We start from the raw sequence: 23,586 nt of genomic DNA on the forward strand, positions 1-23,586 counted from the left end.
GGCAGCGCGCGCGAGGGGGGCGTGGCCAGGGCAGCGCGCGCCGGCCCCTCCCCCGCGCCCCCCCTCAGGTACCGGCGGGATCGGAGGGGGGGAGGGGGCAAAGGAGCCCCGAAATTGGGGGATTTGGGCCCAAAATGGGACGGGATGGAGGGGCTAAGGGAGGGGGGGGAGGTGGCCCCAGAAAAGGGAGGATTTGGCCCTAAAAGGGGGAGTTTGGTCCCAAAAAGGGTGGGGCTGGCGGAAAAAGTGAATTTGGCCCCCCAAAAAGGGTGGGGTCGTTCCAAAAAGTGGGGGTTTGGCTCTAAAAAAGGGGGGGGGTTTGGCCCGAAAGGGGGAATTTAGCCCTAAAAAGTGTGGGGTTGGCCCCGGAAAGTGGAGGGGTTGTCCCCAAAGGGAGAGTTTGGTCCCAAATAGGGGGAATTTGAAGCCAAATAGGGGAGTTTAGGCCTCAAAAAGGTGGGGTTTGACACCAAAAATGGGGATTTTGGTCCCAAAAGGCGGAGTTTGGATCCAATAAGGGGGTGTTTTGTCTCATAGAGGGTGAATTTGACTCCAAAAGGGGGCATTTGGCCCCAAAAAGAGGGAATTCGGCCTCAAAAAGGAGGAGTTTGTCTCTAAAAGGGGAGATTTGGCTCCTAAATTTGGGCCATTAGGGAGAGGTGGCCTCAAAAGTGGGGGAGTTTAACCCAAAAAGGGGGGGGTTGACACCAAGAAGGGGGAATTTGTCTCTAAAAGGTGGGGTTTGGCCTCTAAAAGGGGGAATTTGGTACCCAAAAGGGGCTCTTCGGCCTCAAAACGTTGGGGGTTGGTCCCAAAATGAGGAGATTTGTCTAAAAAGGGGGATTTTGACACCAAAAATGGGGAGTTTGGCCCCCAAAGAGGGGGGTGGCTCCAAATGGGGGTTTCAGTGGGGCCATTTCCCCCAAAATTGCTCGTTCCCCCCCCCAAATTTCCCATTTTCCCCCCAAATTGCTCATTTTCCCATCCAGCTGAGTGTTTTCCCTGTCATTAATTTTCCCCCCAGAATTTGCAATTTCTGCCCCCCCAATGCCTTTTTTTCACTTCAAAAACCCACAAAATGTTGAATTTGGCCCCGAAAATAAAGATTTCTGCCCCATCCCAGTCATTCCTCCCCCAAAATGGGACTTTTCCCTCCCAAGTCTCCCCAGTTTTTGCCATAAATTGGGGTTTTCCCTTCTCCAGGTTTCTCCATCCTCACCAAGATCTGCTCTTTGAATTTTTTCTCTCTCTAGAATTATATATTTTATAAATTCTGGTCTATTTTTGTATTTCCCTCAAAACGACACAATTTTCCCCCAAATTGTTTCCCCCAAAATGCCTATTTTTCCCCCCCAAATGGCTCCTTTCCCCCTGGAAATTCCTGATTCCATCCCAAATCCCTTTTTGTCCTGCAAAAATTGAGAATTTTCCTCTCCAAAATTGATTTTCCCTCACAAAAATCCCTTTTCCAAGGGAAAAATGACCATTTCCTCCCCAAACTGGTGATTTGCCCCCAAAGTGGCAAAGTCTCACCCCCAAAATGGTTGGATTTTCCCCCAAATTCCCATGTCTTCCCTAAAACGCCCCTTTTTATTGTCATAATTGTCGATATTCCCCTAAATTAATCAGCTTCTCTCTGAAACAACCCTTTCCTCCCCAAGCGCTTTTCAGTTTGGCCAAAAATCTCTATTTTGCCCCAAAATTTCCCCTTTTCCCTGCAAAAATACTGATTTTCCACTAAAAATATGAGTTTTCCCATTAATATTTTTGGGATTTCCTCTAAAAATGTCAATTTCCCGCTTAAAAAAAGTGGATCTTCCCCCTAGAAATGTAGATTTCCCCTCAAAAAAGGTGGATATTTCCTCTAAATTCTGTTCTTTTTCTAGAATGTTTTTTTCTCTCCAAAACCAACCATTTTCTTCTTAAAATGTGGATTTTTCCTCTAAAAAGGTGGATTTTCCCTCCAGAATGGTTGATTTCCCTCTATCAAAGGTGGCTTTTCCTCTAAAAAGGTGGATTTTCCTCCAAAACCGGCATTTTCCCCTCCAGTAATGTGGATTTTCCCCCAAACCCGGCATTTTCCCCTCCAATAATGTGGATTTTCGTCCAAAACCGGCATTTTCCCCTCCAATAATGTGGATTTTCCTCTAAAAACCTGGATTTTCCCTAGAAAATTGTTCATTTCCCCCCCCACATCGTTTTCCCATCCCCGGAAAATGTGGCTTTTCCTTAGAAAACGTCTCTTTTCCCTCTCATTTCAGGTGACGCTGTCAGTGATGTCATCGCCACCCCGGTGACGTCATTACCTCCCGGCTGACGTCATGGCCGTGCCGGGGGCGTGGCCGGCGCGGGGGGCGGAGCCCTCGGACAGCAGCCCCGAGCCCCCCTCCCCCTCCAGCTCCCGGCCGCCCCTGTCCGACTCCAGCCCCTCCCCCACAGACACCACGCTCACCCCGCGGGGGCGGGGCCCGGGGGGCGGGGCCAGGACTCGCCCCGCCCCTCCTGCCCCGCCCGGGCTGGGCGGGGAGCGCCCCCTGGCGCTGTTCGAGGTGAGGCCACGCCCCCTGAAAAGCCCCACCCCTTCATTAGCACCACCCCTTCATTAGCACCACCCCTTCATTAGCACCACCCCTACCTTAGCCCCGCCCACTCAGGGCTGTTCGCCGTGAGGCCACGCCCCCTATAAAGCCCCACCCCCAATTAGTGACACCCCATTAGCGCACTGTTTGCTGTGAGGCCACGCCCCCTCCCCAAGCCCCGCCCCTTCATTAGCCACGCCCCCATTTAACGCCCCTGCGCTGCTCCAGGTGAAGCCACGCCCCCTCCCCAAGCCCCGCCCCTGCATTAATCGCTCCCCATTAACGCCCCTGCGCTGCTCCAGGTGAGGCCACGCCCCTTCCCCAAGCCCCGCCCCTGCGCTGCTCCAGGTGAAGCCACGCCCCCTCCCCAAGCCCCGCCCCTGCATTAATCGCTCCCCATTAACGCCCCTGCGCTGCTCCAGGTGAGGCCACGCCCCTTCCCCAAGCCCCGCCCCTGCGCTGCTCCAGGTGAAGCCACGCCCCTTCCCCAAGCCCCGCCCCTTCATTACCCACTCCCTATTAAGGCCCCTGCGCTGCTCCAGGTGAGGCCACGCCCCCTCCCCAAGCCCCGCCCCTTCATTACCCACTCCCCATTAACGCCCCTGCGCTGCTCCAGGTGAAGCCCCGCCCCCTCCCGGCCCCGCCCACTCGCAGCCCCCGAGTGCCCAGCGCTGCTTAAGACAAGGCCACGCCCCTTCAGCCCCGCCCCGAGCCCCGCCCCGGCCCCGCCCCCCGGCCCCACCGTCACTCGCCCGCCCGCAGGAGGAGCTGGCCACGCGGCCGCGGGTGCCGGCGCTGCTGCGCAGGATCGCCCCGTACAGCGCCCTGAGCCCCGACAGCGACAGCGGCACCGCCCCGGTGAGGGCACCGCGAGGGGCCAGGCGTGGGGCTGGGCGGGCAGCGCACCTGTACATCCCCCGTGAGGGGGCACCGGGCTGGGCGGGCACCGCACCTGTACATCCCCCGGGGATGGGGCTGGGGGCTGGGCGGGCACCGCACCTGTACATCCCCCGGGGATGGGGCTGGGGCTGGGCGGGCAGCGCACCTGTACATCCCCCGGGGATGGGGCTGGGGGCTGGGCGGGCACCGCACCTGTACATCCCCCGGGGATGGGGCTGGGCGGGCACCGCACCTGTACATCCCCCGGGGCTGGGGCTGGGCGGGCAGCGCACCTGTACATCCCCCGGGGATGGGGCTGGGGCTGGGCGGGCAGCGCACCTGTACATCCCCCGGGGATGGGGCTGGGTGGGCACCGCACCTGTACATCCCCCATGAGGGGGGACAGGGCTGGGTGGGCACCGCACCTGTACATCCCCCGGGGATGGGGCTGGGGCTGGGCGGGCACCGCACCTGTACATCCCCCGGGGCTGGGGCTGGGCGGGCACCGCACCTGTACATCCCCCGTGAGGGGGAACAGGGCTGGGTGGGGCTGGGCGGGCACCTCACCGGCACCTCCCCTGCACCTCCCACCTCCCCTGCACCACACCTGCACAGCCGCTGAGCCCCCACAGTGGCACTGCCCCATGGGGTCACTGTAGGCTGTCCCTGACCCCTGGGTGACCCCTGGGTGACCCCTGGGTGACCCCGCTGCCCTGGGGTCACTGTGGGCTGTCACTGACCCTGGGTGACCCTGGGTGACCCCTGGCCTGGGTGACCCCGCTGCCCCATGGGGTCACTGTGGGCTGTCCCTGCCCCCTGGGTGACCCCTGGGTGACCCTGCTGCCCTGGGGTCACTGTGGGCTGTCCCTGCCCCCTGGGTGACCCCTGGGTGACCCTGGGTGACCCCTGGGTGACCCTGCTGCCCTGGGGACACTTTGGGCTGTCCCTGCCCCCTGGGTGACCCCGGGTGACCCTGGGTGACCCCTGGGTGACCCTGCTGCCCTAGGGACACTCTGGGCTGTCACTGACCCCGGGTGACCCTGGGTGACCCCTGGGTGACCCCGCTGTCCCCGCAGCGCCGCGCCCTGGGGACGCTGCTGGGGGTGGCGGCGCCGTCGCTGCAGTCGCTGCTGGGGCTGGTGCTGCTGCTGCGCCTGCCCTGGGTCGTGGGACACGGCGGCGTCCTGGGGACAGCGGCCATCGGCGTCCTGCTGGGGGCCTGCGTGAGTGACCGGCGGGCACGGGGGGCAGGGGGTCACTCCGGGGTCACACTGGGGTCACACTGGGGTCACACCATCCTGTGTGAGTGACTGGGGGACATGGGGGGCAGGGGGTCACTCTGGGGTCACACTGGGGTCACACTGGGGTCACACCATCCTGTGTGAGTGACTGGGGGACATGGGGGGCAGGGGTCACACTGGGGTCACACTGGGGTCACACCGTCCTGCGTGAGTGACTGGGGGGACACGGGGGGCAGGGGGTCACTCTGGGGTCACACTGGGGTCACTCTGGAGTCACTCTGGGGTCACACTGGGGTCACTCTGGGGTCACACTGTCCTGTGTGAGTGACCGGGGGGCAGGGGGTCACTCTGGGGTCACTCTGGGGTCACACCGTCCTGGGAATGGCCACCCTCGGGCCCCTGCTGGACAAGTGTGTGACTGTGGGGTCACACGGGGTCATGGGGGGACGAGTGGGGCAGGGGTCACACAGGGGTCATGGGTGGTCACAGTGGGGGGTGGGGGAGCAGCTGGGGTCACATCTGGGGTCACGCCTTGGGGTACATTTGGGGTCGTGACCAAGGGCCACATCTGGGGTCAGGGGTCACTCTGAGGGTCACCAGTGGGGGGAGGGGTCACATCTGGGGGCACCCTTCAGGTCAGGGGTCATGTTCTGGGGTACCCTGTGGGGGCTGGGGTCAGAGAGGTCAGTGGGTCAGAGAGGTCAGTGCATCAGTGGGTCAGATGTCAGGGGGTCAGAGGTCGGTGGGCCAGAGGTCAGTGGATGAGAGGGTTCAGAGGTCAGTGGGTCAAAGGTCACTGGGTCAGAGCACAGTGGGGTCAGAGGTCAGTGGGTCAGAGGTCTCAGAGGTCAGTGGGTCAGAGGTCACTGGGTCAGAGCACAGTGGGGTCAGAGGTCAGTGGGTCAGAGGTCGGTGGGTCAGAGGGCTCAGAGGTCAGTGGGCTCAGAGGTCAGTGGGTCAGAGGTCAGTGGGGTCAGTGGTCAGAGGTCAGTGGCTCAGAGGTCAGTGGGGTCAGAGGTCAGTGGGTCAGAGGTCAGTGGGTCAGAGGGCTCAGAGGTCAGAGGGCTCAGAGGTCAGTGGGTCAGAGGTCAGTGGGGTCAGAGGTCAGTGGGTCAGTGGTCAGAGGTCAGTGGGTCAGAGGTCAGTGGGGTCAGTGGTCAGAGGTCAGTGGGGTCAGAGGTCAGTGAGTCAGAGGTCAGTGGGTCAGTGGGGTCAGAGGTCAGTGGGGTCAGAGGTCAGTGGGTCAGAGGTCAGTGGGGTCAGTGGTCAGAGGTCAGTGGGGTCAGAGGTCAGTGAGTCAGAGGTCAGTGGGGTCAGAGGTCAGTGGGGTCAGTGGTCAGAGGTCAGTGGGTCAGAGGTCAGTGGGGTCAGTGGTCAGAGGTCAGTGGGGTCAGTGGTCAGAGGTCAGTGGGGTCAGAGGTCAGTGAGTCAGAGGTCAGTGGGGTCAGAGGTCCGAGCTGCCCCACAGATGCTGCTGACCGCGGTGTCCCTGAGCGCCGTCGCCACCAACGGGCTGGACCCCGGTGAGCTGGGGGGGGATGGGGAGGGGGATGGGGGGAGGTCCCGCCCCCCCCGCTGTGGGGCGGGGCCGAGCCCTGGCCCCGCCCTCTGACGTCACGGCGGGCAGGGGGCGGGGCCCTGGCGCTGCTGTCGGGGGCGCTGGGCCCCGAGGCCGGGGGGGCCGTGGGCGTCTGCGGCTTCCTGAGCGCCGCCTTCGCCGCCGCCGCCGCCGCGCTGGGCGGGGCCGAGGTGCTGCTGGTGAGCGGGGCTGGGGCGGAACGGGGCCGGGAATGGGCGGGGCTGGGCGGGGCCGAGGTGCTGCTGGTGAGCGGGGCGGGGCCGGGTGGGGCCGGGTGGGACTGGGTGCGGCTGGGTGGGGCCGGAACGGGGCCGGGAATGGGCGAGGCCGGGGCTGGGCGGGGCCGGAATGGGCGGGGCTGGGCGGGGCCGGGGCTGGGCGGGACCGGGGCTGGGCGGGGTCGGGCGGGGCAGGGTCGAGGTGCTGCGGGCGAGCGGGGCGGGGCTGGGCGGGGCCGGGTGGGGCCGGGCGGGACTGGGTGCGGCTGGGCGGGGCCGAGGTGCTGCTGGGGAGCGGGGCTGGGGTGGGGTTGGGCGGGGCCGAGGTGCTGCTGGTGAGTGGGATGGGGCCAGGGCGGGGTTGGGTGGGGTCGGGGTGGGGCTGGGGCAGGGTTGGGGTGAGGCTGTGAGTGGGGCGGGGCTGGGTGCGGTCGGGCGGGGCCGAAGTGCTGCTGGTGAGCAGGGCGGGGGTGGGTGGGGTCGGGGCGGGGCTGGGGGCGTCAGGGAGGGGCTTGGGGGCGGGGCGGGGCTGAGGTGCTGCTGGTGAGTGGGGCAGGGCCGGGGTGGGGCTGGGGCAGGGTTGGGGTGAGGCTGTGAGTGGGGCGCGACCAGGCGGGGCTGGGTGAGGTCGGGGCGGGGCCGGGAGGTGCTGAGGGTGTCAGGGCGGGGCCGAGGTGCTGCTGGTGAGCAGGGCGGGGCCGGGGTGGAGCTGGGCCAGGGTTGGGGTGAGGCTATGAGCGGGGCGGGGCTGGGCGGGGCCGAAAGCGGCTGGGGCGGGGCCGGAGTGGGGCTGGGACGAGACGGGTGCAGGGTGGGATAAGGGGAAGAGGGGCGTGGGGGCCGGGGGAAGGGGTGGAGTGAAGAGGGGCGGGGCCTGGGGGCGGGCCCTGGGTAGTGGGTGTGGCTGGGAGGGGCCTGGGGGGTTGGGAAGGCTGGAGGGGCGGGGCCCCAGGAGAGGGCGGGGCTTAGGGAGAGGGTGTGGGCACAAAGGGGGCGTGGCTAAAGGGGAGGGGTGTGGGCACAAAGGGGGCGTGGCTAAAGGGGAGGGGCGTGGGCAATGGAGCAGGGCCTGGGAAAGGGCGTGGTCTGACCAGAGGGGCGGGGCCTGTGCCGCGGGGCGGGGCCAGCCTGGAGTGGGCAGGGCAATGGGGAGGCCTTTGGGGCGGGGCCTTTGGGGCGGAGCTGTGGGGTGGGCGGGGCTCCCCCTCCCGGGGGGTGTGGCCAGCCCGAAAGGGGCGGAGCCTCACGCCCTGGGGCGCTGGGTGGGCGGAGCCTGTCACCGCTCTGGCCCCTCCCCCAGGTGTACCTGAGCCCCGACTGGGCGGTGCTGCCGGGCCGTGGCCGCTGGGGCCGCCTCAACAACGGCCGTGGCTTCGGGGCGGGGCTGCTGGCGCTGCTGGGGGCGGGCTCGCTGGCCCCCCCCCGCGTGCGCGCGGCCGCCGCCCCCCTGGGCCCCGCGGGGCTACTGCTGGCCCTGCTGGCCCTGCAGGCGGGGTCCCTGCGCCGCGCCCTGCCCGGCGCCGCCGCCCACGCGTGAGTGCCGCACCCCGCCCCCCGCCCCCATGCAAATGACATGCTAATGAGGGCCCGGCTGACTCTGTGTGTGTCCCCTCCCCTCCCCCAGGCTGTGCCTCCCCCCCCGCCCCGGGGACCCCCTGCGGCCCTGCGCCCCCCCCGCACCCCCCAACGCCTCCCGCGGTCCTCCCGCCCACCAGGGGGCGCTGCCCGCCCTGCCCGGGCCCAGCGCGCGGCTGCTGGCGCGTGAGTCCAGCAGGGGGCGCCCTGCGCGAGGGGCGGGGCCAAGAGGGTGGGGGCGGGGTGAGGGGGCGGGGCCACCGCAAGCCCCGCCCACAGGGGCACCGTGGCTCCGCCCCCGGGGGCCGGGTTGGGGGCGGGGTCACCCTGAGGACCCGGGGGGATGGGTGGGGTGGGCGTGGCCACCGCAGGACCCCCCCCCCCAGGGAGCTTTTGGCCCCACCCCCCAGGCCCTGCTTAGGGACGGGGTCATGGGGGGGCATCGCGGGTGGGGGTGGGGTCACCCCGAGGTCATGGGGAGGGGGAGGGGTTTGGGGCGTGGTCTCACCCGCTGCCCCGCCCCCAGGGAACCTGTGGCCCCGCCCCTCGGAGGCGGGGCTGGGGGCGGGGCCAGAGGAGGAGGGCGGGGCCGACGCCTCCTTCGGGGCCCTGCTGGGGCTGAGCCTCCCCTCGGCCTCCGGTGAGAGCTGGGGGGGACCCCAAAGTCGGGGGGGACCTCCAGTTTGGGGGGGGGGACTGGGGCTGGAGTCCGAACTGGGGCGGGGGACCCCAAATTGGGGAGGGGGGTGCTGGTGTGGGGGATGGGCCCTGAATTGGGGAGGGGTCCCGAGTGTGGGGGACTTGGGGGGGGCACCCGAATTGGGGGGGACTTGGGGGAGGGAGAGACCCCAAACCGGGCAGGGGGACCCCAAACTGGGGGGTCCCGTGTGGGTTTTGGGGGGTCACAGGGGGTTTCTACCCAGGGGTGCTCCGGGGGGATTTGGGGGCTCGGGGGGATCCCAAGGCGGGGATTTGGGGTCACTGGGATCTGTCCCAGGTATTTGGGAGGTGGGGGATTTGGGGTCACAGGGGTGCTCTGGGGGGTCCCAGAGGGGGATTTGGGGGATCCCAAAGGGGATTTGGGGTCACGGGGGTGCTCTGGGGGGTCCCAGAGGGGGATTTGGGGGGTCCCAAAGGGGATTTGGGGTCTCGGGGGGATCCCAAGGGGGGATTTGGAGTCACTGGGATCTGTCTCAAGTATTTGGGGGGTGGGGGATTTGGGGTCACAGGGGTGCTCTGGGGGGTCCCAGAGGGGGATTTGGGGGGTCCCAAAGGGGATTTGGGGTCACGGGGTCCGTCCCAGGGGTGCTCTGGGGCTGCAGCCGCTGCTCCGAGCTCGGGGACGTCGCCCGCTCAGTCCCGGCCGGGAGCCTCGGGGCCGCCACGGCCACAGCCCTGGGCTGTATCCGACCCCAAAATGGGGGGACCCCCAAGCTAGGGGGACCCCAAAACATGGGGGGGGACCCCGAAACCGGGGAGGGGGGTCCAGACTGGGAGGAACCAAAACTCTGGGGGTCACCACGACCCTGGGCTGTATCTGCCCCCCCCCCCAAAATGGGGGGAGCCTGAAGCCCTGAGGGGGACCCCAAAACCTGGGGGGAGCCCAGTTAAGGACCCCAACTCCGGGAGTCACCACGGCCACGGCTCTGGGGGCTGGGACCCCCAAATGCCGAGGACTCCAAAATCTGGGGGGACCCTAAACCTTGGGGGGAACTCATGGTCCAAAGCAGGGGGGACCCCCCGAAATCTGGGGGACCCCAAAATCTGGGGGGGACCCCAACACCTGGGCAGGGGCCAACCCGGGTGTACCCCGAAATCGGGGGGTGCCTCCGCAGCCCAGATCTTTTGGGGTCCCCCGGGAGGGATTTAGCAGGGGGCAGCAGATTTTGGGGAGCTCTGGGGGGGGTGTCCCCGCTCAGGGGGGTGCGGGGGGGGGATTTTGGGGTGCTGGGGGTGTTTTGGGGCTTTCCTTGACGGCCAGACCTGAGCGCGGCGCTGCTGCTGGGGGCCGGCGTCGAGGGGCAGCTGCTGCGGGACAAGTGAGTCACCAGGGGGGTCCCGATGTCACCGGGAGGGTCCCGATGTCACCGGGGGGGTCCCGATGTCACCGGGGGGGGGGGGTCTCGGTGTCACCGAGAGGGTCTCGGTGTCTCCAGGGGGGGTACCGATGTCACCGGGTGGGTCCCGATGTCACTGGGGGTGTCTCGGTGTCACCGGGGGGGTCTCGGTGTCACTGAGGGGGTCTCGGTGTCACCAGGGGGGGTCCCGATGTCACCGAGGGGGGTCTCGGTGTCACCGAGGGGTTCTCGATGTCACTGGGGGGCTCCCCAAGGGGGTCCCCTGTGGGCTCCGCAATGTCCCAAGGTGGGTCCTGGTGGCCGCGGGGGGACCCCCAGTGCCCCCCCCCCATTGTCCCCGCAGGTTCGGGGTGTCCCCGGGCGGTGTCCCCACGCTGTCCCCGTGTCCCCGCAGGTTCGGGGTGTCCCTGGGCGGTGTCCCCGTGCTGGCCGCTGTCGCCTGGCCCTGGCCCTGGGTGCCGGTGCTGGGGGCGCTGCTGTCGGCGGCGGGGGCGGGGCTGCAGGCGCTGCTCGGGGGGTCCCGCCTGCTGCGGGGGCTGGCGCGGACACGGGCGCTGCCACTGCCGCACGTGAGTGTCCCCAGGGGGGTCCCCGTGTCCCTGAGGGGCCCTGAGGGGCTCCCCAATGTCCCCAAGGGGTCCCCGATGTCCCTGAGGGGTCCCTGAGGGGCTCCCACGTGTCCGTAAAGGTGTCCCGATGTCCCTAAAGAGGCCCTCGATGTTCTCAGGGGCTCCCCGATGTCCCTGAGGGGTCCCTGAGGGGCTCCCCGATGTCCCCAAGGGGTCCCCCATGTTCTCAGGGGCTCCCCGATGTCCCTGAGGGGTCCCTGAGGGGCTCCCCGATGTCCCCAAGGGGTCCCCGATGTTCTCAGGGGCTCCCCGATGTCCCTGAGGGGTCCCTGAGGGGCTCCCCGATGTCCCTAAGGTGTCCCCAATGTCCCCAGGAGGGTCCCCGTGCTCCCACCGGTGTCTTTGGGGGTGTCCTCGCTGTCCCTAAGGGGGTTCCCGGTGTCCTTAGCAGGGTCCTGATTGTCCCTGAGGTGTCCCTGCTGTCCCCGGGGGACGCCCTGTCCCCCCCAGACGCTGTCCCTGGGATGTCCCCGATGTCCCTCTGGAGATCCCCACTGTTCCCACGCCCCAGTGACCCCCCTGCCTCCCCAGGTGCTGGCCCGGAGGATGTCCCCTGTCCCCGGGCTGTCCCCGGGCTGTCCCCGGGGATGTCCCCATGTCCCGGGGGCTGTTCCCATGTCCCCATGTCCCCAGGGGCTGTCCCCGGGCTGTCCCCATGTCCCCGATGATGTCCCCATGTCCCCGATGATGTCCCCATGCCGCGCTGTCCCCGCAGGCGCTGGCCCGGGGCCGGCTCTGGCCGCTGGTGGCGACGGCGGTGACCGCGGCGCTGGGGGTGCTGCTGGGCTCCCTGGACCTGCTGGCGCCGGTGCTGTCCGTGTGCGTGTCCCCGCCCCGTGACGTCACGGCCCGATGACGTCACGGCAGCACGGTGACGTCACTGCCCCCGCAGGTTGTGCCTGACCTCGTACCTGGGGCTGAACTTGGCCTGTGCCCTGCAGGGGCTGCTGCCCACCCCCGGCTGGAGCCCCCGCTGCCCCCTCTACCACTGGTCAGTGTCCCGGGTGACCATGAGTGACCATTGAGTGACCCCTGAGTGACCGCAGGGACCCCCAGAGTGACCACAGTGACCAACAGTGACCCCAAAAGGTCCCCCAGTGACCAACAGTGACCAACAGTGACCCCACGGTGACCACAGTGACCCAGAGTGACCCATGGAGATCCAGTGACCCTCAGTGACCCCTCAGAGAGCCCCAGTGACCAAAAGTGACCGCACAGCGATCCAGTGACCCTTAGTGACCACTGTGCCTACTACTGACCAGTAGTGCCCTGTCCCGCCCCTGCCCCCCGCTGCCACTGTCCCTGTCCCTCACCCCGTGGTGTCCCTGCTGCTGTCCCTGACTGTCGCTGTCCCTGTCTGTCCCTGTCCCCCTGTCCTTGTCTCTGCTGCTGTCCCTGTCCCTGTCCCCCTGTCCCTGTCCCTGACTGTCCCTGTCCCTGACTGTCCCTGTCCCTGCTGCTGTCCCTGTCCCCCTGTCCCTCTCCCTGACTGTCCCTGTCCCTGCTGCTGTCCCTGTCCCTGTCCCTGACTGTCCCTGTCCCCGTGGTGTCCCTGCTCCTGTCCCTGTCCGTCGCTGTCCCCAGGGCGGTGTCCCTGACTGTTCCCGTCCCTGTCCCCGTTCCTTTCCCTGGCTGTCCCTGTCGCTGTCCCTGTTCCTGAATGTCGCTGTCCCCGACTGTCGCTGTCCTCCTGTCCCTGTCCCTGACTGTTCCTGACTGTCCCCGTCCCTGTCCCCGACTGTCCCTGTCCCTGACTGTCGCTGTCCCCCTGTCCCTGTCGCTGTCCCCGTCCCTGACTGTCGCTGTCCCTGACTGTCGCTCCTGTCCCTGTCGCTGACTGTCCCTGTCGCTGTCCCTGTCCCTGACTGTCCCCGTCCCTGACTGTCGCTGTCCCTGACTGTCGCTGTCCCCCTGTCCCTGTCGCTGTCCCTGACTGTCCCCGTCCCTGACTGTCCCCGTCCCTGACTGTCGCTGTCGCTGACTGTCCCTGTCGCTGTCCCCGTCCCTGACTGTCGCTGTCGCTGACTGTCGCTGTCCCCGGCTGTCGCTGTCCCCAGGGCGGTGTCCCTGGCCGGGGCCGCGCTGTGCCTGTCGCTGATGTTGGTCACCTGCTGGCACTGCGCCCTCCTGGCCCTGGGCATCGGCGCCACCGCCTACAAATACCTGGAGTTCCGCAGGTGAGGGGACACAGCTGGGGGGGAGGGGACACAGCTGGGGGGGAGGGGACACCTGGGGGGAGGGGGACACAGCTGGGGGGGACGGGACACAGCTGGGGGGGAGGGGGACACACCTGGGGGGGAGGGGACACCTGAGGGGACGGGGACACAGCTGGGGGGGAGGGGACACAGCTGGGGGGGAGGGGACACCTGGGGGGGAGGGGGACACAGCTGGGGGGGATGGGGACACAGCTGGGGGGGGAGGGGACACAGCTGGGGGGGAGGGGACACCTGGGGGGACGGGGACACAGCTGGGGGGGGAGGGGACACAGCTGGGGGGGGATGGGACACCTGGGGGGGAGGGGGACACAGCTGGGGGGGATGGGGACACACCTGGGGGGGGATGGGGACACAGCTGGGGGGGAGGGGACACCTGGGGGGGCACGAATGGGGAGGAGGGACGCGCCTGGGGGGTGCCGCACACCTGGGAACACAAACACCTGAGGGGGACACGCACACAGAGCTGGGGGTCCGACCCTCACCTGGGGGTCCCGCCCCCCCCCTCATGCGGCCCCTCCCCCCCCTGCAGCGCCCAGACCGAGTGGGGGGAGGGGCTGCGGGGGCTCTCCCTGAGCGCCGCCCGCTTCGCGCTGCTGCGGCTCGAGGATGGACGGCCCCCTCCCCCCAGCCTCAGGTGAGACCCCCGGGACCCCCGGAAACTCCCAGCCTCAGGTGAGACCCCCCGAGCCCCTCCCCCCAGCCTCAGGTGAGACCCCCCGAGCCCCTCCCCCAGCCCCAGCTGAGACCCCCCCGAGCCCCTCCCCCAGCCCCAGCTGAGACCCCCTTTCCAGGACCGCAGCTCCCGGTGCCCCCCAGCCCCCGTGACCCCCCGTGACCCCCCTATTTCCCCCCCAGGCCGCAGCTCCTGATCCTGTCCAAGCCGTGGGACCCCCCCGCGCCCCCCCCCCGGCCGGAGCTGCTCTCTTTGGCCGCGCAGCTGCAGGGGGGGGGGCCGCGGCCTCACCGTGCTGGGGGCGGTGCTGGGGGGGGCCCTGCCCGCGGACCTGCCCCGGGCCCGGGGGGCCGAGAGGGTGAGGAGGGGGTTGGGGGGGTCACGGCGGGGGTCACGGGGGGCTGGGGGGTCATAGGGTCCGAGAGGGTGGGGGGAGGTCCGAGGGACTATGGGGGGTAATGGGGGGCTATGGGGGTGCCGAGAGGGTGTGGGGGGGATATTGGGGAGGGGGCTTTGGGGGGGATATTGGGGGCTCCTGGGGGCTGTGGGAGGGGGGTCACGGCCCGCGGGAGGGTCGCGGGGGGGTTGGAGGAGGGGTTTGAGTGGGCGGCTGTGGCTGGGGGTGTCACGGCCAGGGCGGGGTGGTGGGTCCGGGCTGCTTTGGGGTGTCCCTGCCCCTGCCCCTGACCCCCATCCCTGCCCCTGTCCCTGCCCCCATCCCTGCCCCTGTCCCCATCCCTGATCCTGCCCCCATCCCTGCCTCTGTCCCTGCCCCTGCCCCTGACCCCCATCCCTGCCCCTGTCCCTGCCCCCATCCCTGCCCCTGTCCCTGCCCCCATCCCTGTCCCTGCCCCCATCCCTGCCCCTGTCCCTGTCCCCATCCCTGTCCCTGTCCCCATCCCTGTCCCTGTCCCTGTCCCCATCCCTGTCCCTGACCCCCATCCCTGCCCCTGTCCCAGGCGCTGCGGGCGGTGCTGGCCGTGGCCAGGTCCCTTTCGGATGTCCCCTTGTCCCTTTCGGGATGTCCCCTTGTCCCTTTGGGGTGTCCCCTGACCCCCCGCCCCTGTCCTTGTCCCCCCAAGCGCTGCGGGCAGCGCTGGCCACGGCCGGGCCCCGCGGGTCCGTGCAGGTTCTGGTCACTCAGGGGCCCTTTGGGATGTCCCCTGTCCCCGACCCTGTCCCTGTCCCCGACCCCGACCCTGACCCTGACCCTGTCCCCCATCCCTGTCCCCTGTCCCTCTGGCTGTCCCCAGGCGCTGCGGGCGGCGCTGCCGGGTCCGGGGCCCTTTGGGGTGTCCCTTTGGGGTGTCCCTGACCCTGTCCCTGTCCCCAGGCGCTGCGGGCGGCGCTGGCCGCTGCCGGGGCCCGCGGGTTCGTGCAGGTCCTGGTGACCCCCGAGCCGGGCCCGGGGCTGGCGGCGCTGGTGCAGGGGGTGGGGCTGGGGGCGCTGCGCCCCAACACCGTCCTGCTCGGGTGGCCCCGGAGCTGGCGACAACAGCCGGACCCCGCGGCGGCCGCGCGGAGCTTCGTGGGTACGGGGGGACAGCGGGGACACGGGGGGGACACGGGGGGACACGGGGGGGACAGCGGGGACACAGGGGGACACGGGGGGACACGGGGGGGACACGGGGGGACAGCGGGGACACAGGGGGGACACGGGGGGGACACGGGGGGGACATGGGGGGGACAGCGGGGACAGTGGGGGAACATAGAGGGGGCACGGGGGGGACATGGAGGGGACGTGGGGGAGACATGGAGGGGACACGGGGGACGTGGGGGGGACACGGAGGGACACGGGGGGGACGCTGGGGGGAGACGGGGGCATGGGAGGGACACTGGGGGACACGGGGGGGGACATTGGGGGTGGGGACAATGGAGGGGACACGGAAGCGGGAGGGGCCGGGGGCACTTGGGGGCCACCGGGGGAGGGGACCAGGAGGATTCGGGGGGACACGAGGGGACAACAGTGAGGACACGGGGGTGGGAGGGGGCGGACGGACACACGGGGGGGGGGGGGGGGACGTCTCCAGGAGCCCCCTCCCCACGGCCGTGTCCCCCCCAGAGCTGCTGCGGGCGGCGGGGGCCGGGGGCCGGGCCCTGCTCGTGTCCAAGGGCGCGGCGGAGCCGGGGGGGTCCCCGGGGCGCTCCCCGGGGGGGTCCCCGGGGGGGTCTCTGGACGTTTGGTGGGTGGTGGGCACCGGGCGGCTCCTGACGCTGCTGCCGCTGCTGCTGCGACAGCACCCGGTAGGGGGCGCTGTGCGCCGGGGCGGGGCCGGAGGGCGGAGGGGGCGGGGCCGGAGGGGGCGGGGCCTGAGGGGGCGGGGCCTGAGGGGGCGGGGCCTGAGGGCGATGGGGGCGGGGCTATGGGGAGGGGCTGTGGGGGAGGGGGAGCTGGGGGGTGGGTGTGACCCCTGGTGACCCCCCCGTGACCCCGGGCCCGCAGGGGGGGTGGGGCCAATGGGGATTGGGGGGGGGGGAATCTGAGCCTGCTGACCCCATGTGACCCTAATGTGACCCCCGGTGACCCCCTGGTGACCCCCTGGTGACCCCCTGGTGACCCCTGTGCCCCCCCAGGTGTGGCCTGGATGGGGTTGGGGGGGGGGGGTCTGTGGGTTTTGGGGAGGGGTCTCACCCTTGTCCCCCCCGTCCCCAGGTGTGGCACAGGTGGGGGTTGGGGGGGCTTTGGGGGGTCTGAGGGTTTTGGGGAGGGGTCTGAGGGTTTTGGGGGGTCTGTGGTTTTGGGGTGGGGTCTGTGGCTTTGGGGAGGGGTCTGAGGGGTTTGGGGAGTCTGTGGTTTTGGGGAGGGGTCTGAGGGGTTTGGGGTGGGGTCTGAGGGTTTTGGGGGGTCTGTGGTTTTGGGGTGGGGTCTGTGGCTTTGGGGGGTTTGGGGAGTCTGTGGTTTTGGGGAGGGGTCTGAGGGGTTTGGGGTGGGGTCTGAGGGTTTTGGGGGGTCTGTGGTTTTGGGGAGGGGTCTCACCCCGTGCCCCCAGGCGTGGCGCGGGTGCCGCCTGCGCCTGTTCACGGTGGCGCTGCTGGAGGACAACAGCGAGCGGCTGCGGCGGCTGCTCGAGGCTGTGGCGCGGCGCAGGGCCCTGCCCGCACAGGTGCACGTGGTGGAGCTGGTGAGGGCCAAAACCCCCCGAAAAAACACCCCAAAACCCACCCCTAAACACCCAAGATCCCCCCGAAAACCCCGAAAACACCCCCAAAACCTCCTGAAAACCCCCAAAACACCCCAAAAACTCCCAACCCCCCAAAAAAGCCCCCCAAACCCCTGAAAACACCCCAAAAACACCCCAACCCCCCCCAAAAATCCCCCAAAACACCCCAAACCCCCCCGATAACACCCAAAAACACCCCAAGGCACCCCAAAACCCCCCCAAACCCCCCCAAAACTCCCCAAAAACACCCCAAGGCACCCCAAACCCAGCCCTGCCCGCACAGGTGCACGTGGTGGAGCTGGTGAGGGCCAAAAACCCCAAAGAACACCCCGAAACCACCCCAAAATCCCCCGAAAACCCCTGAAAACACACCAACCCCCCCAACCCCCAACATCACCCCAAAACCCCCCAAATCCCCCCGAAAACTCCTGAAAGCACCCCAAAACCACCCCCAAACCCCCCGATAACACCCCAAAACCCCCCAAAAACCCTCAAAACCCCCGAAAAAAACACCCCCAAAACCCTCAAAACCCCCTGAAAACCCCCCAAAACACCCCAAAAAGCCCCGATAACCCCCCAAGGCACCCCAGAACACCCCAAACCCAGCCCTGCCCGCACAGGTGCACGTGGTGGAGCTGGTGACAGCCAGAAAACCCCGAAGAACACCCCGAAACACCCCAAAATCCCCCCAAAACACCCCAAAAACCCCCGAAAACCCCTGAAAACACCCCAAAACCCCCCCAAAACCCCCCGAAACCCCCAAAATACTCCAAAAACACCCCAAAACCCCCCCAAAATACCCCAAAACCACCCCAAAAACACCCCAAAATCCCCCCAAACCACCCCAAAACCCCCAAAATCCCCCAAAACCCCCAAAATCCCCCCAAACCCCCCTGGAACCCCCCAAGGCCAGCAGTGCCCAGCCTGCTCTGGCACTGGGAGGGCGCTGGGGGTACTGGGCCAGACTGGGAGTGCCCGGGGAGGGTCTGGGACTCACTGGGATGCACTGGTCCGTACTGGGAGGGTGGGGGGGAAGTGACGGGTCCGTACTGGTCTGTACTGGTCTGTACCGGTCCATACTGGTTCATACTGGTCTGTGCTGGTTTGTACTGGTCCGTACTGGTCTGTAGCGGTCCGTACCAGTCTGTATCAGTCCATACCAGTCTATACTGGTCCATACTGGTCTATACCAATGCATACCGGTCTGTACCGATCCGTACTGGTTCATACTGGTCTGTCCAGGTCCATACTGGTCTGTAGTGGTCCGTACCAGTCTGTATCAGTCCACACCAGTCTATACTGGTCCATACTGGCCTGTACCAGTCCATACTGGTCTATACTGGTCTATATTGGTCTGTACCGGTCTGTACTGGTCTGTACTGGTCCGTACTGGTCCGTACGGGTCTGTACTGGTCCATACTGGTCTGTACCGGTCCGTACCGGTCCATACTGGTCCATACTGGTCCATACCGGTCCGTACCAGTCCATACTGGTCCATACTGGTCCATACTGGTCCATACCGGTCCGTACCGGTCCGTACCGGTCCGTACTGGTCCATACTGGTCCGTACCAGTCTGTACCGGTCCATACCGGTCCGTACTGGTCCATACTGGTCCGTACTGGTCGCAGCACGACGGGGACGTCTCTGACTACACGTACGAGCGGACGCTGATGATGGAGCAGCGCTCGCAGATGCTGCGGCAGCTGCGCCGGGCTCAGGTGACGTCATTGCCCCGCCCGTGACGTCATCACCCTCCCCGCGATGTCATCCCCTCCCCATGACGTCATCACCCTCCCCATGACGTCATCCCCCTCCCCATGACATCATAACCACACCCATGATGTCATTGTCCTCACTGTGACGTCACACAACCGCCCCGTGATGCCATCACCCTTCTTATGACATCATCGCCTTCCCTGTGATGTCATCGCCCTCCCTGTGACATCACACGGCCTCCTCGTGACGTCATTTCCCTACCGGTGACGTCACAGGGAGGCCCCGCCCCCTCGCAGCCGCCCAGCGCCGAGGAGGAGGAGGGGGGGAGAGGAGACCCCCGGAGGGGCCCCAGCCCGTGAGTGGCACTGGGAGCACTGGGAGGGACTAGGAGGGACTGGGAGGGCACTGGGAGGGTGCGGGGCCATACTGGGAGGGTGGGGTTTGGGACTCTGAGCTGTACTGGGAGGCTGGAGGGGGACGCTGGTGGTGACTGGTCCGTACTGGTCCATACTGGTTTATACTGGTCCATACTGGGCAGGGGGGAACATCCAGCGCATGCACTCAGACATTGTGGGGGGCGGTCAGGGGGGTGGTCAGTGGGTGGTGACTGGTCCGTACTGGTTTATACTGGTCCATACTGGTTTATACTGGTCCGTACTGGTTTGTACTGGTCCATACTGGGCAGGGGGGAACATCCAGCGCATGCACTTGGACATTGTGGGGAGTGGTCAGAGGGGTGGTCAGTGGGTGGTGACTGGTCTGTACTGGTTTATACTGGTCCGTACTGGTCCGTACTGGTCCATACTGGTTTCTACTGGTCCGTACTGGGCAGGGGGAACGTCCGGCACATGCACTTAGACATTGTGGGGGGTGGTCAGAGGGGTGGTCAGCGGGTGGTGACTGGTCTGTACTGGTTCATACTGGTCCGTACTGGTTTCTACTGGTCCGTACTGGTCCATACTGGTTTCTACTGGTCCGTACTGGGCAGGGGGGAACGTCCGGCGCATGCACGCGGCCGAGCGCCTCAACGCCGCCATCGGGGCGCACTCGGGGGGGGCGGGGCTGGTGCTGCTGGACCTGCCCCCCCCGCCCCCGGCCCGGCCGCACCGGCCCCTGGAAAACTGTATCCAAAAAAGGGGGAAATCGGGCAAAATGGGGGGAAATGGGGGAAATGGGGAAATGGGGGAAATGGGGGAAAATGGGGGGAAATGGGGGGAAACGGGGAAATGGGGGAAATGGGAATAACGGGCAAAATGGGGGAAATGGGGAAATGGGGGAAACGGGGGAAAATGGGGAATAACGGGGGAAAAACGGGAATAATGGGGAACAGCGGGGAAAATTGGGAATAACGGGAATAATGGGAATAACAGGGGAAATGGGAATAACGGGAAAATGGGGAAAACCGGGGGAAAATGGGGAAAAACGGGGGAAATGGGAATAACGGGGAAAATGGGGGAAAATGGGAAAAATGGGAATAACGGGAAAAATGGGGGAAAACGGGGGAAATGGGGGGAAATGGGGGGAAAACGGGGAAATGGGAATAACGGGGGGGAAAACGGGAATAATGGGGGGAAAACGGGGGAAAACGGGGGAAAACGGGAATAACAGGAATAATGGGAATAACAGGGGAAACGGGAATAACGGGAAAATGGGGGAAATGGGGAAAACCGGGGAAAAATGGGGAAAAATGGGGAAAACGGGGGAAAATGGGGGAAACGGGAATAATGGGGGAAATGGGGGGAAAACCGGGGAAAAACCGGGAATAATGGGGGAAAAACGGGAATAATGGGGAACAACGGGGAAAATTGGGAATAACGGGAATAACAGGGGAAATGGGAATAACGGGAAAATGGGGGAAATGGGGAAAAATGGGGAAAAATGGGGGGGAAACGGGAATAACGGGAATAATGGGGAAAACCGGGAATAATGGGGGAAACGGGGGAAAACGGGGGGAAATGGGGGGAAATGGGGGAAATTGGGAAAAATGAGAATAACAGGGAAAACGGGGGAAAATGTGGGAAAAGGGGAAAATGGGAAAAACTGGGATAACGGGGAAAATGGGGGAAATTGGGAAAAACGGGAATAATGGAGAAAACAAGAAAACCGGGGAATAATGGGGAAAATGGGAATAATGGGGGAAAATGGGGAAAAACAGTGGAAAATGGGGAGAAACTGTGGGAAAAAGGGGAAATCAGGAAAAATGGGAATAATGGGGAAAACAGGAAAACCAGGAATAATGGGGGAAAACGGGAATAATGGGGGGGAAATAGCGGGAAATCAGGAAAAGTGGGGGAAATGGGGAAAATGTGGGAAATGGGGAAAAACGGGAATAATGGGGAATGGGGGAAAATGGGGAAATTGGGAAAACCAGTGGGAAATGGGGAGAAACGGGGGAAAATGGGAAAAAAGGGGAAAAGTGGGGAGAAATGGGAGAAATGGGGAAAAAGGGGAATAACGGGAATAATGAGAATAACGGGAATAATGGGAATAACGGGAATAATGGGGGGAAATGTGGGAAAACAGGAAAATGGGAAAAATGGGAATAACGGGGAAAAATGGAAATCGGGAAAAACGGTGGAAAATGGGGAGAAATGAGGGGAAATTGGGAAAAACGGGAATGATGGGGGAAATGGGGAATGGGGGAAAATGGGGGAAATGAGGGGGATGGGAAATGAGGGAAACCAGGGAAATGGGGGATGAGGGGATGGGGGGAAAATGTGGGAATTTGGGGAAAATGGGGGGAAAACGGGGAAATGTGAGGGGAGAGCGAAGGAAATGGGGAATTTGGGAAATGGGAATGGGGGAAATGGGAATTTGGGAATTTGGGAAATGGGGAATGGGGGAAATGGGGAATGGGGGAAATGGGGATGGGGGGAATGGGGAATTTGGGAAGTGGGAATGGGGGGGAATGAGGGGAAATTGGGGGAAAATGGGGAATGGGAATGGGGAATTTGGGAAATGGGGAATGGGGAATTTGGGAATTTGGGAAGTGGGAATGGGGGGAAATGGGGATGGGGGAAATGGGGAATTTGGGAAATGGGGAATTTGGGGGATTTGGGGAATGGGGGAAATGGGGATGGGGGGGAATGGGAATGGGGAATGGGAATTTGGGAAATGGGAATGGGGGAATTTGGGAAATGGGGAATTTGGGGATTTGGGGAATGGCGAATTTGGGAAATGGGGAATGGGGGAAATGGGGATGGGGGGAATGGGAATGGGGGAATGGGGAATTTGGGAAGTGGGAATGGGGAATTTGGGAATTTGGGAAATGGGGAATGGGGGAAATGGGAATGGGGGAAAATGGGAACTGGGGGGAAATCCCAGGGAATTGGGCAGGGAGGGAATGGGGAAAACTGGGAAATGGGGAAGGGAGGGAACGGGAACGGGGCAGGGAATGGGGGGAATGGGGGGGACTGGGAGGGCACTGGGGGTCACTGGGTGTTACTGGGAGGGCACTGGGGGTCACTGGGGGTTACTGGGAGCACTGGGCGTTACTGGGAGGGCACTGGGGGTCACTGGGGGTTACTGGGAGGGCACTGGGGGTCACTGGGCATTACTGGGAGGGCACTGGGAGGGCACTGGGAGGTCACTGGGAGGGCACTGGGCGTTACTGGGGGGCACTGGGTGTTACTGGGGGGGTCACTGGGCGTTACTGGGGGGTCACTGGGCGTTACTGGGAGGTTACTGGGAGCACTGGGCCGCCCTTGACGCTGCCCAGACCTGGAGTTCCTGGAGGTTCTCACCGAGGGCCTGGGGCCGGTGCTGCTCGTGCGGGGCGGGGGACGGCGACGGCGACCCCCCCGAGCCCTGAGCGCCCAGTGCGGCCCAGTACGGCCCAGTACGGCCCAGTACGGCCCAGTGCGGCCCAGTGCGGCTCCCAGTGCGGCCCAGTACGGCTCCCAGTGCGGCCCAGTACGGCCCAGTGCGGCCCCAGCAATCCCAGTACGGCCCCAGCAATCCCAGTCCGACGTCAGCCTGAGCTGCAGCTGCCCCAGTGCGCTCCCAGTGCTCCCAGTATGGGCCCAGGGACCCCCCCCCCCCCAAGCCCTGAGCGCCCAGTACGGCCCAGTTTGGCCCCAGCGTGGCTCCCAGTATGGGCCCAGCCCTCCCAGTATGGGCCCAGCAATCCCAGTCTGACGCCAGCCTGAGCTGCAGCTGCCCCAGGGCGTTCCCAGTACAGGCCCAGCACTGTCCCAGTGCACTCCCAGTACTCCCAGTAAGGGCCCAACACCATCCCAGTGCACTCCCAGTGCTCCCAGTAAGGGCCCAGCGCTCCCAGTACAGGCCCAGCACCGTCCCAGTGCCGTCCCAGTGCTCCCAGTAAGGGCCCAACACTCCCAGTCCGACGCCAGCCTGAGCTGCAGCTCCTTGAGCACCATCCCAGTATGGCACCAGTGCTCCCAGTACAGGCCTGGGACCGTCCCAGTGCACTCCCAGTGCTCCCAGTAAGGGCCCAGCACCATCCCAGTGCACTCCCAGTGCTCCCAGTACAGGCCTGGGACCGTCCCAGTGCACTCCCAGTGCTCCCAGTAAGGGCCCAGCACCATCCCAGTGCACTCCCAGTGCTCCCAGTACAGGCCTGGGACCGTCCCAGTGCACTCCCAGTGCTCCCAGTACAGGCCTGGCACCATCCCAGTGCTCCCAGTCTGGCCCCGAGCCCTTTACTGGTGTTTGGCGCCTCCACTCCACCAAAGAGCCCCCAATAAAAGGGCCCCAAATCGGGGGTTTTTGTGCTAAAAAGGAGCCGAAGTTGCAGTTTTTGACCGCGGGGGGGAATTCCCGGAAAATTGGGAATTGTTCGGGATTTTGGGGGGGATTTTTGGGAATCCGGGAGCGAATCCACAACGGAAAATCCCGGAAGGGGAAAGGGGGAAGGGGGGGGGAGGGGGAAAATGAGGAGAAAAGGGGGGAAAATGGGCAAAAAGGGGGGGGGGAATGGGGAAAAAAAAGGGGGAAAAACAGGAAAAAAGGGGGGGAAATGGGGTAAAAAGGGAAAATGGGCAAAAAGGGGAAAATGGGGAAAAAAGGGGGATGGGAAACA

General features: G+C 65.5%; 2 protein-coding genes and 1 long non-coding RNA gene across 7 annotated transcripts; 2 read left to right on the forward strand and 1 right to left on the reverse strand.

Moving 5' to 3' along the window:
• LOC125320776 (solute carrier family 12 member 4-like) lies at nucleotides 1-18,576 on the forward strand. Its single transcript, XM_048293193.1, has 21 exons — nucleotides 1-68; nucleotides 2,262-2,549; nucleotides 3,342-3,437; nucleotides 4,535-4,681; nucleotides 6,168-6,222; nucleotides 6,327-6,457; nucleotides 7,797-8,029; nucleotides 8,121-8,257; nucleotides 8,598-8,711; nucleotides 9,375-9,473; nucleotides 10,053-10,110; nucleotides 10,544-10,718; nucleotides 11,494-11,597; nucleotides 11,671-11,769; nucleotides 12,836-12,955; nucleotides 13,524-13,628; nucleotides 13,850-14,025; nucleotides 15,001-15,199; nucleotides 15,730-15,911; nucleotides 16,658-16,789; nucleotides 18,458-18,576. Exons 2-21 carry the CDS (start codon nucleotides 2,322-2,324, stop codon nucleotides 18,475-18,477), a joined length of 2,610 nt encoding a protein of 869 aa, XP_048149150.1. The 5' UTR covers nucleotides 1-68; nucleotides 2,262-2,321; the 3' UTR covers nucleotides 18,478-18,576.
• LOC125320779 lies at nucleotides 4,789-5,079 on the reverse strand. Its single transcript, XR_007201279.1, has 3 exons — nucleotides 5,047-5,079; nucleotides 4,944-5,010; nucleotides 4,789-4,819 (listed from the first exon to the last, which is right to left on the reverse strand). It is a non-coding gene; the product is annotated as an uncharacterized LOC125320779 (long non-coding RNA).
• LOC125320777 (proline-rich proteoglycan 2-like) lies at nucleotides 17,885-23,288 on the forward strand. Of its 5 annotated transcripts, XM_048293198.1 has the most exons (6): nucleotides 17,885-17,923; nucleotides 19,316-19,352; nucleotides 19,449-19,668; nucleotides 22,264-22,565; nucleotides 22,726-22,864; nucleotides 23,158-23,288. In XM_048293198.1, exons 3-6 carry the CDS (start codon nucleotides 19,551-19,553, stop codon nucleotides 23,280-23,282), a joined length of 684 nt encoding a protein of 227 aa, XP_048149155.1. In that variant the 5' UTR covers nucleotides 17,885-17,923; nucleotides 19,316-19,352; nucleotides 19,449-19,550; the 3' UTR covers nucleotides 23,283-23,288. The 5 variants fall into 5 exon arrangements, with proteins under 5 accessions (XP_048149155.1, XP_048149154.1, XP_048149151.1 ...); XM_048293197.1 differs by lacking the exons at nucleotides 17,885-17,923; nucleotides 19,316-19,352 and adding an exon at nucleotides 18,827-18,900 and having other exon boundaries at nucleotides 19,535-19,668; XM_048293194.1 differs by lacking the exon at nucleotides 17,885-17,923 and having other exon boundaries at nucleotides 19,330-19,352; nucleotides 22,726-23,288.
• Nucleotides 23,289-23,586: the final 298 nt, after the last annotated feature.

Source organism: Corvus hawaiiensis (assembly GCF_020740725.1).
Source record: "Corvus hawaiiensis isolate bCorHaw1 chromosome 34 unlocalized genomic scaffold, bCorHaw1.pri.cur SUPER_34f, whole genome shotgun sequence".
Classification (NCBI taxonomy): Eukaryota; Metazoa; Chordata; class Aves; order Passeriformes; family Corvidae; genus Corvus; species Corvus hawaiiensis.

Excerpts from the sequence above, each read along its gene's own strand:
- LOC125320776 (XM_048293193.1), top strand. The coding sequence starts at position 2,322 with ATGGCCGTGCCGGGGGCGTGGCCGGCGCGGGGGGCGGAGCCCTCGGAC. Across the intron at positions 2,550-3,341 it reads GCCCCCTGGCGCTGTTCGAG|GAGGAGCTGGCCACGCGGCC; the intron begins GTGAGGCCACGC and ends GCCCGCCCGCAG. Across the intron at positions 11,598-11,670 it reads CTGGCGCCGGTGCTGTCCGT|GTTGTGCCTGACCTCGTACC; the intron begins GTGCGTGTCCCC and ends CTGCCCCCGCAG.
- LOC125320777 (XM_048293198.1), top strand. The coding sequence starts at position 19,551 with ATGCACGCGGCCGAGCGCCTCAACGCCGCCATCGGGGCGCACTCGGGG. Across the intron at positions 22,566-22,725 it reads TCCCAGTGCTCCCAGTATGG|GCCCAGCACTGTCCCAGTGC; the intron begins GCCCAGGGACCC and ends TTCCCAGTACAG. Across the intron at positions 22,865-23,157 it reads AGTGCCGTCCCAGTGCTCCC|AGTACAGGCCTGGCACCATC; the intron begins AGTAAGGGCCCA and ends CCCAGTGCTCCC.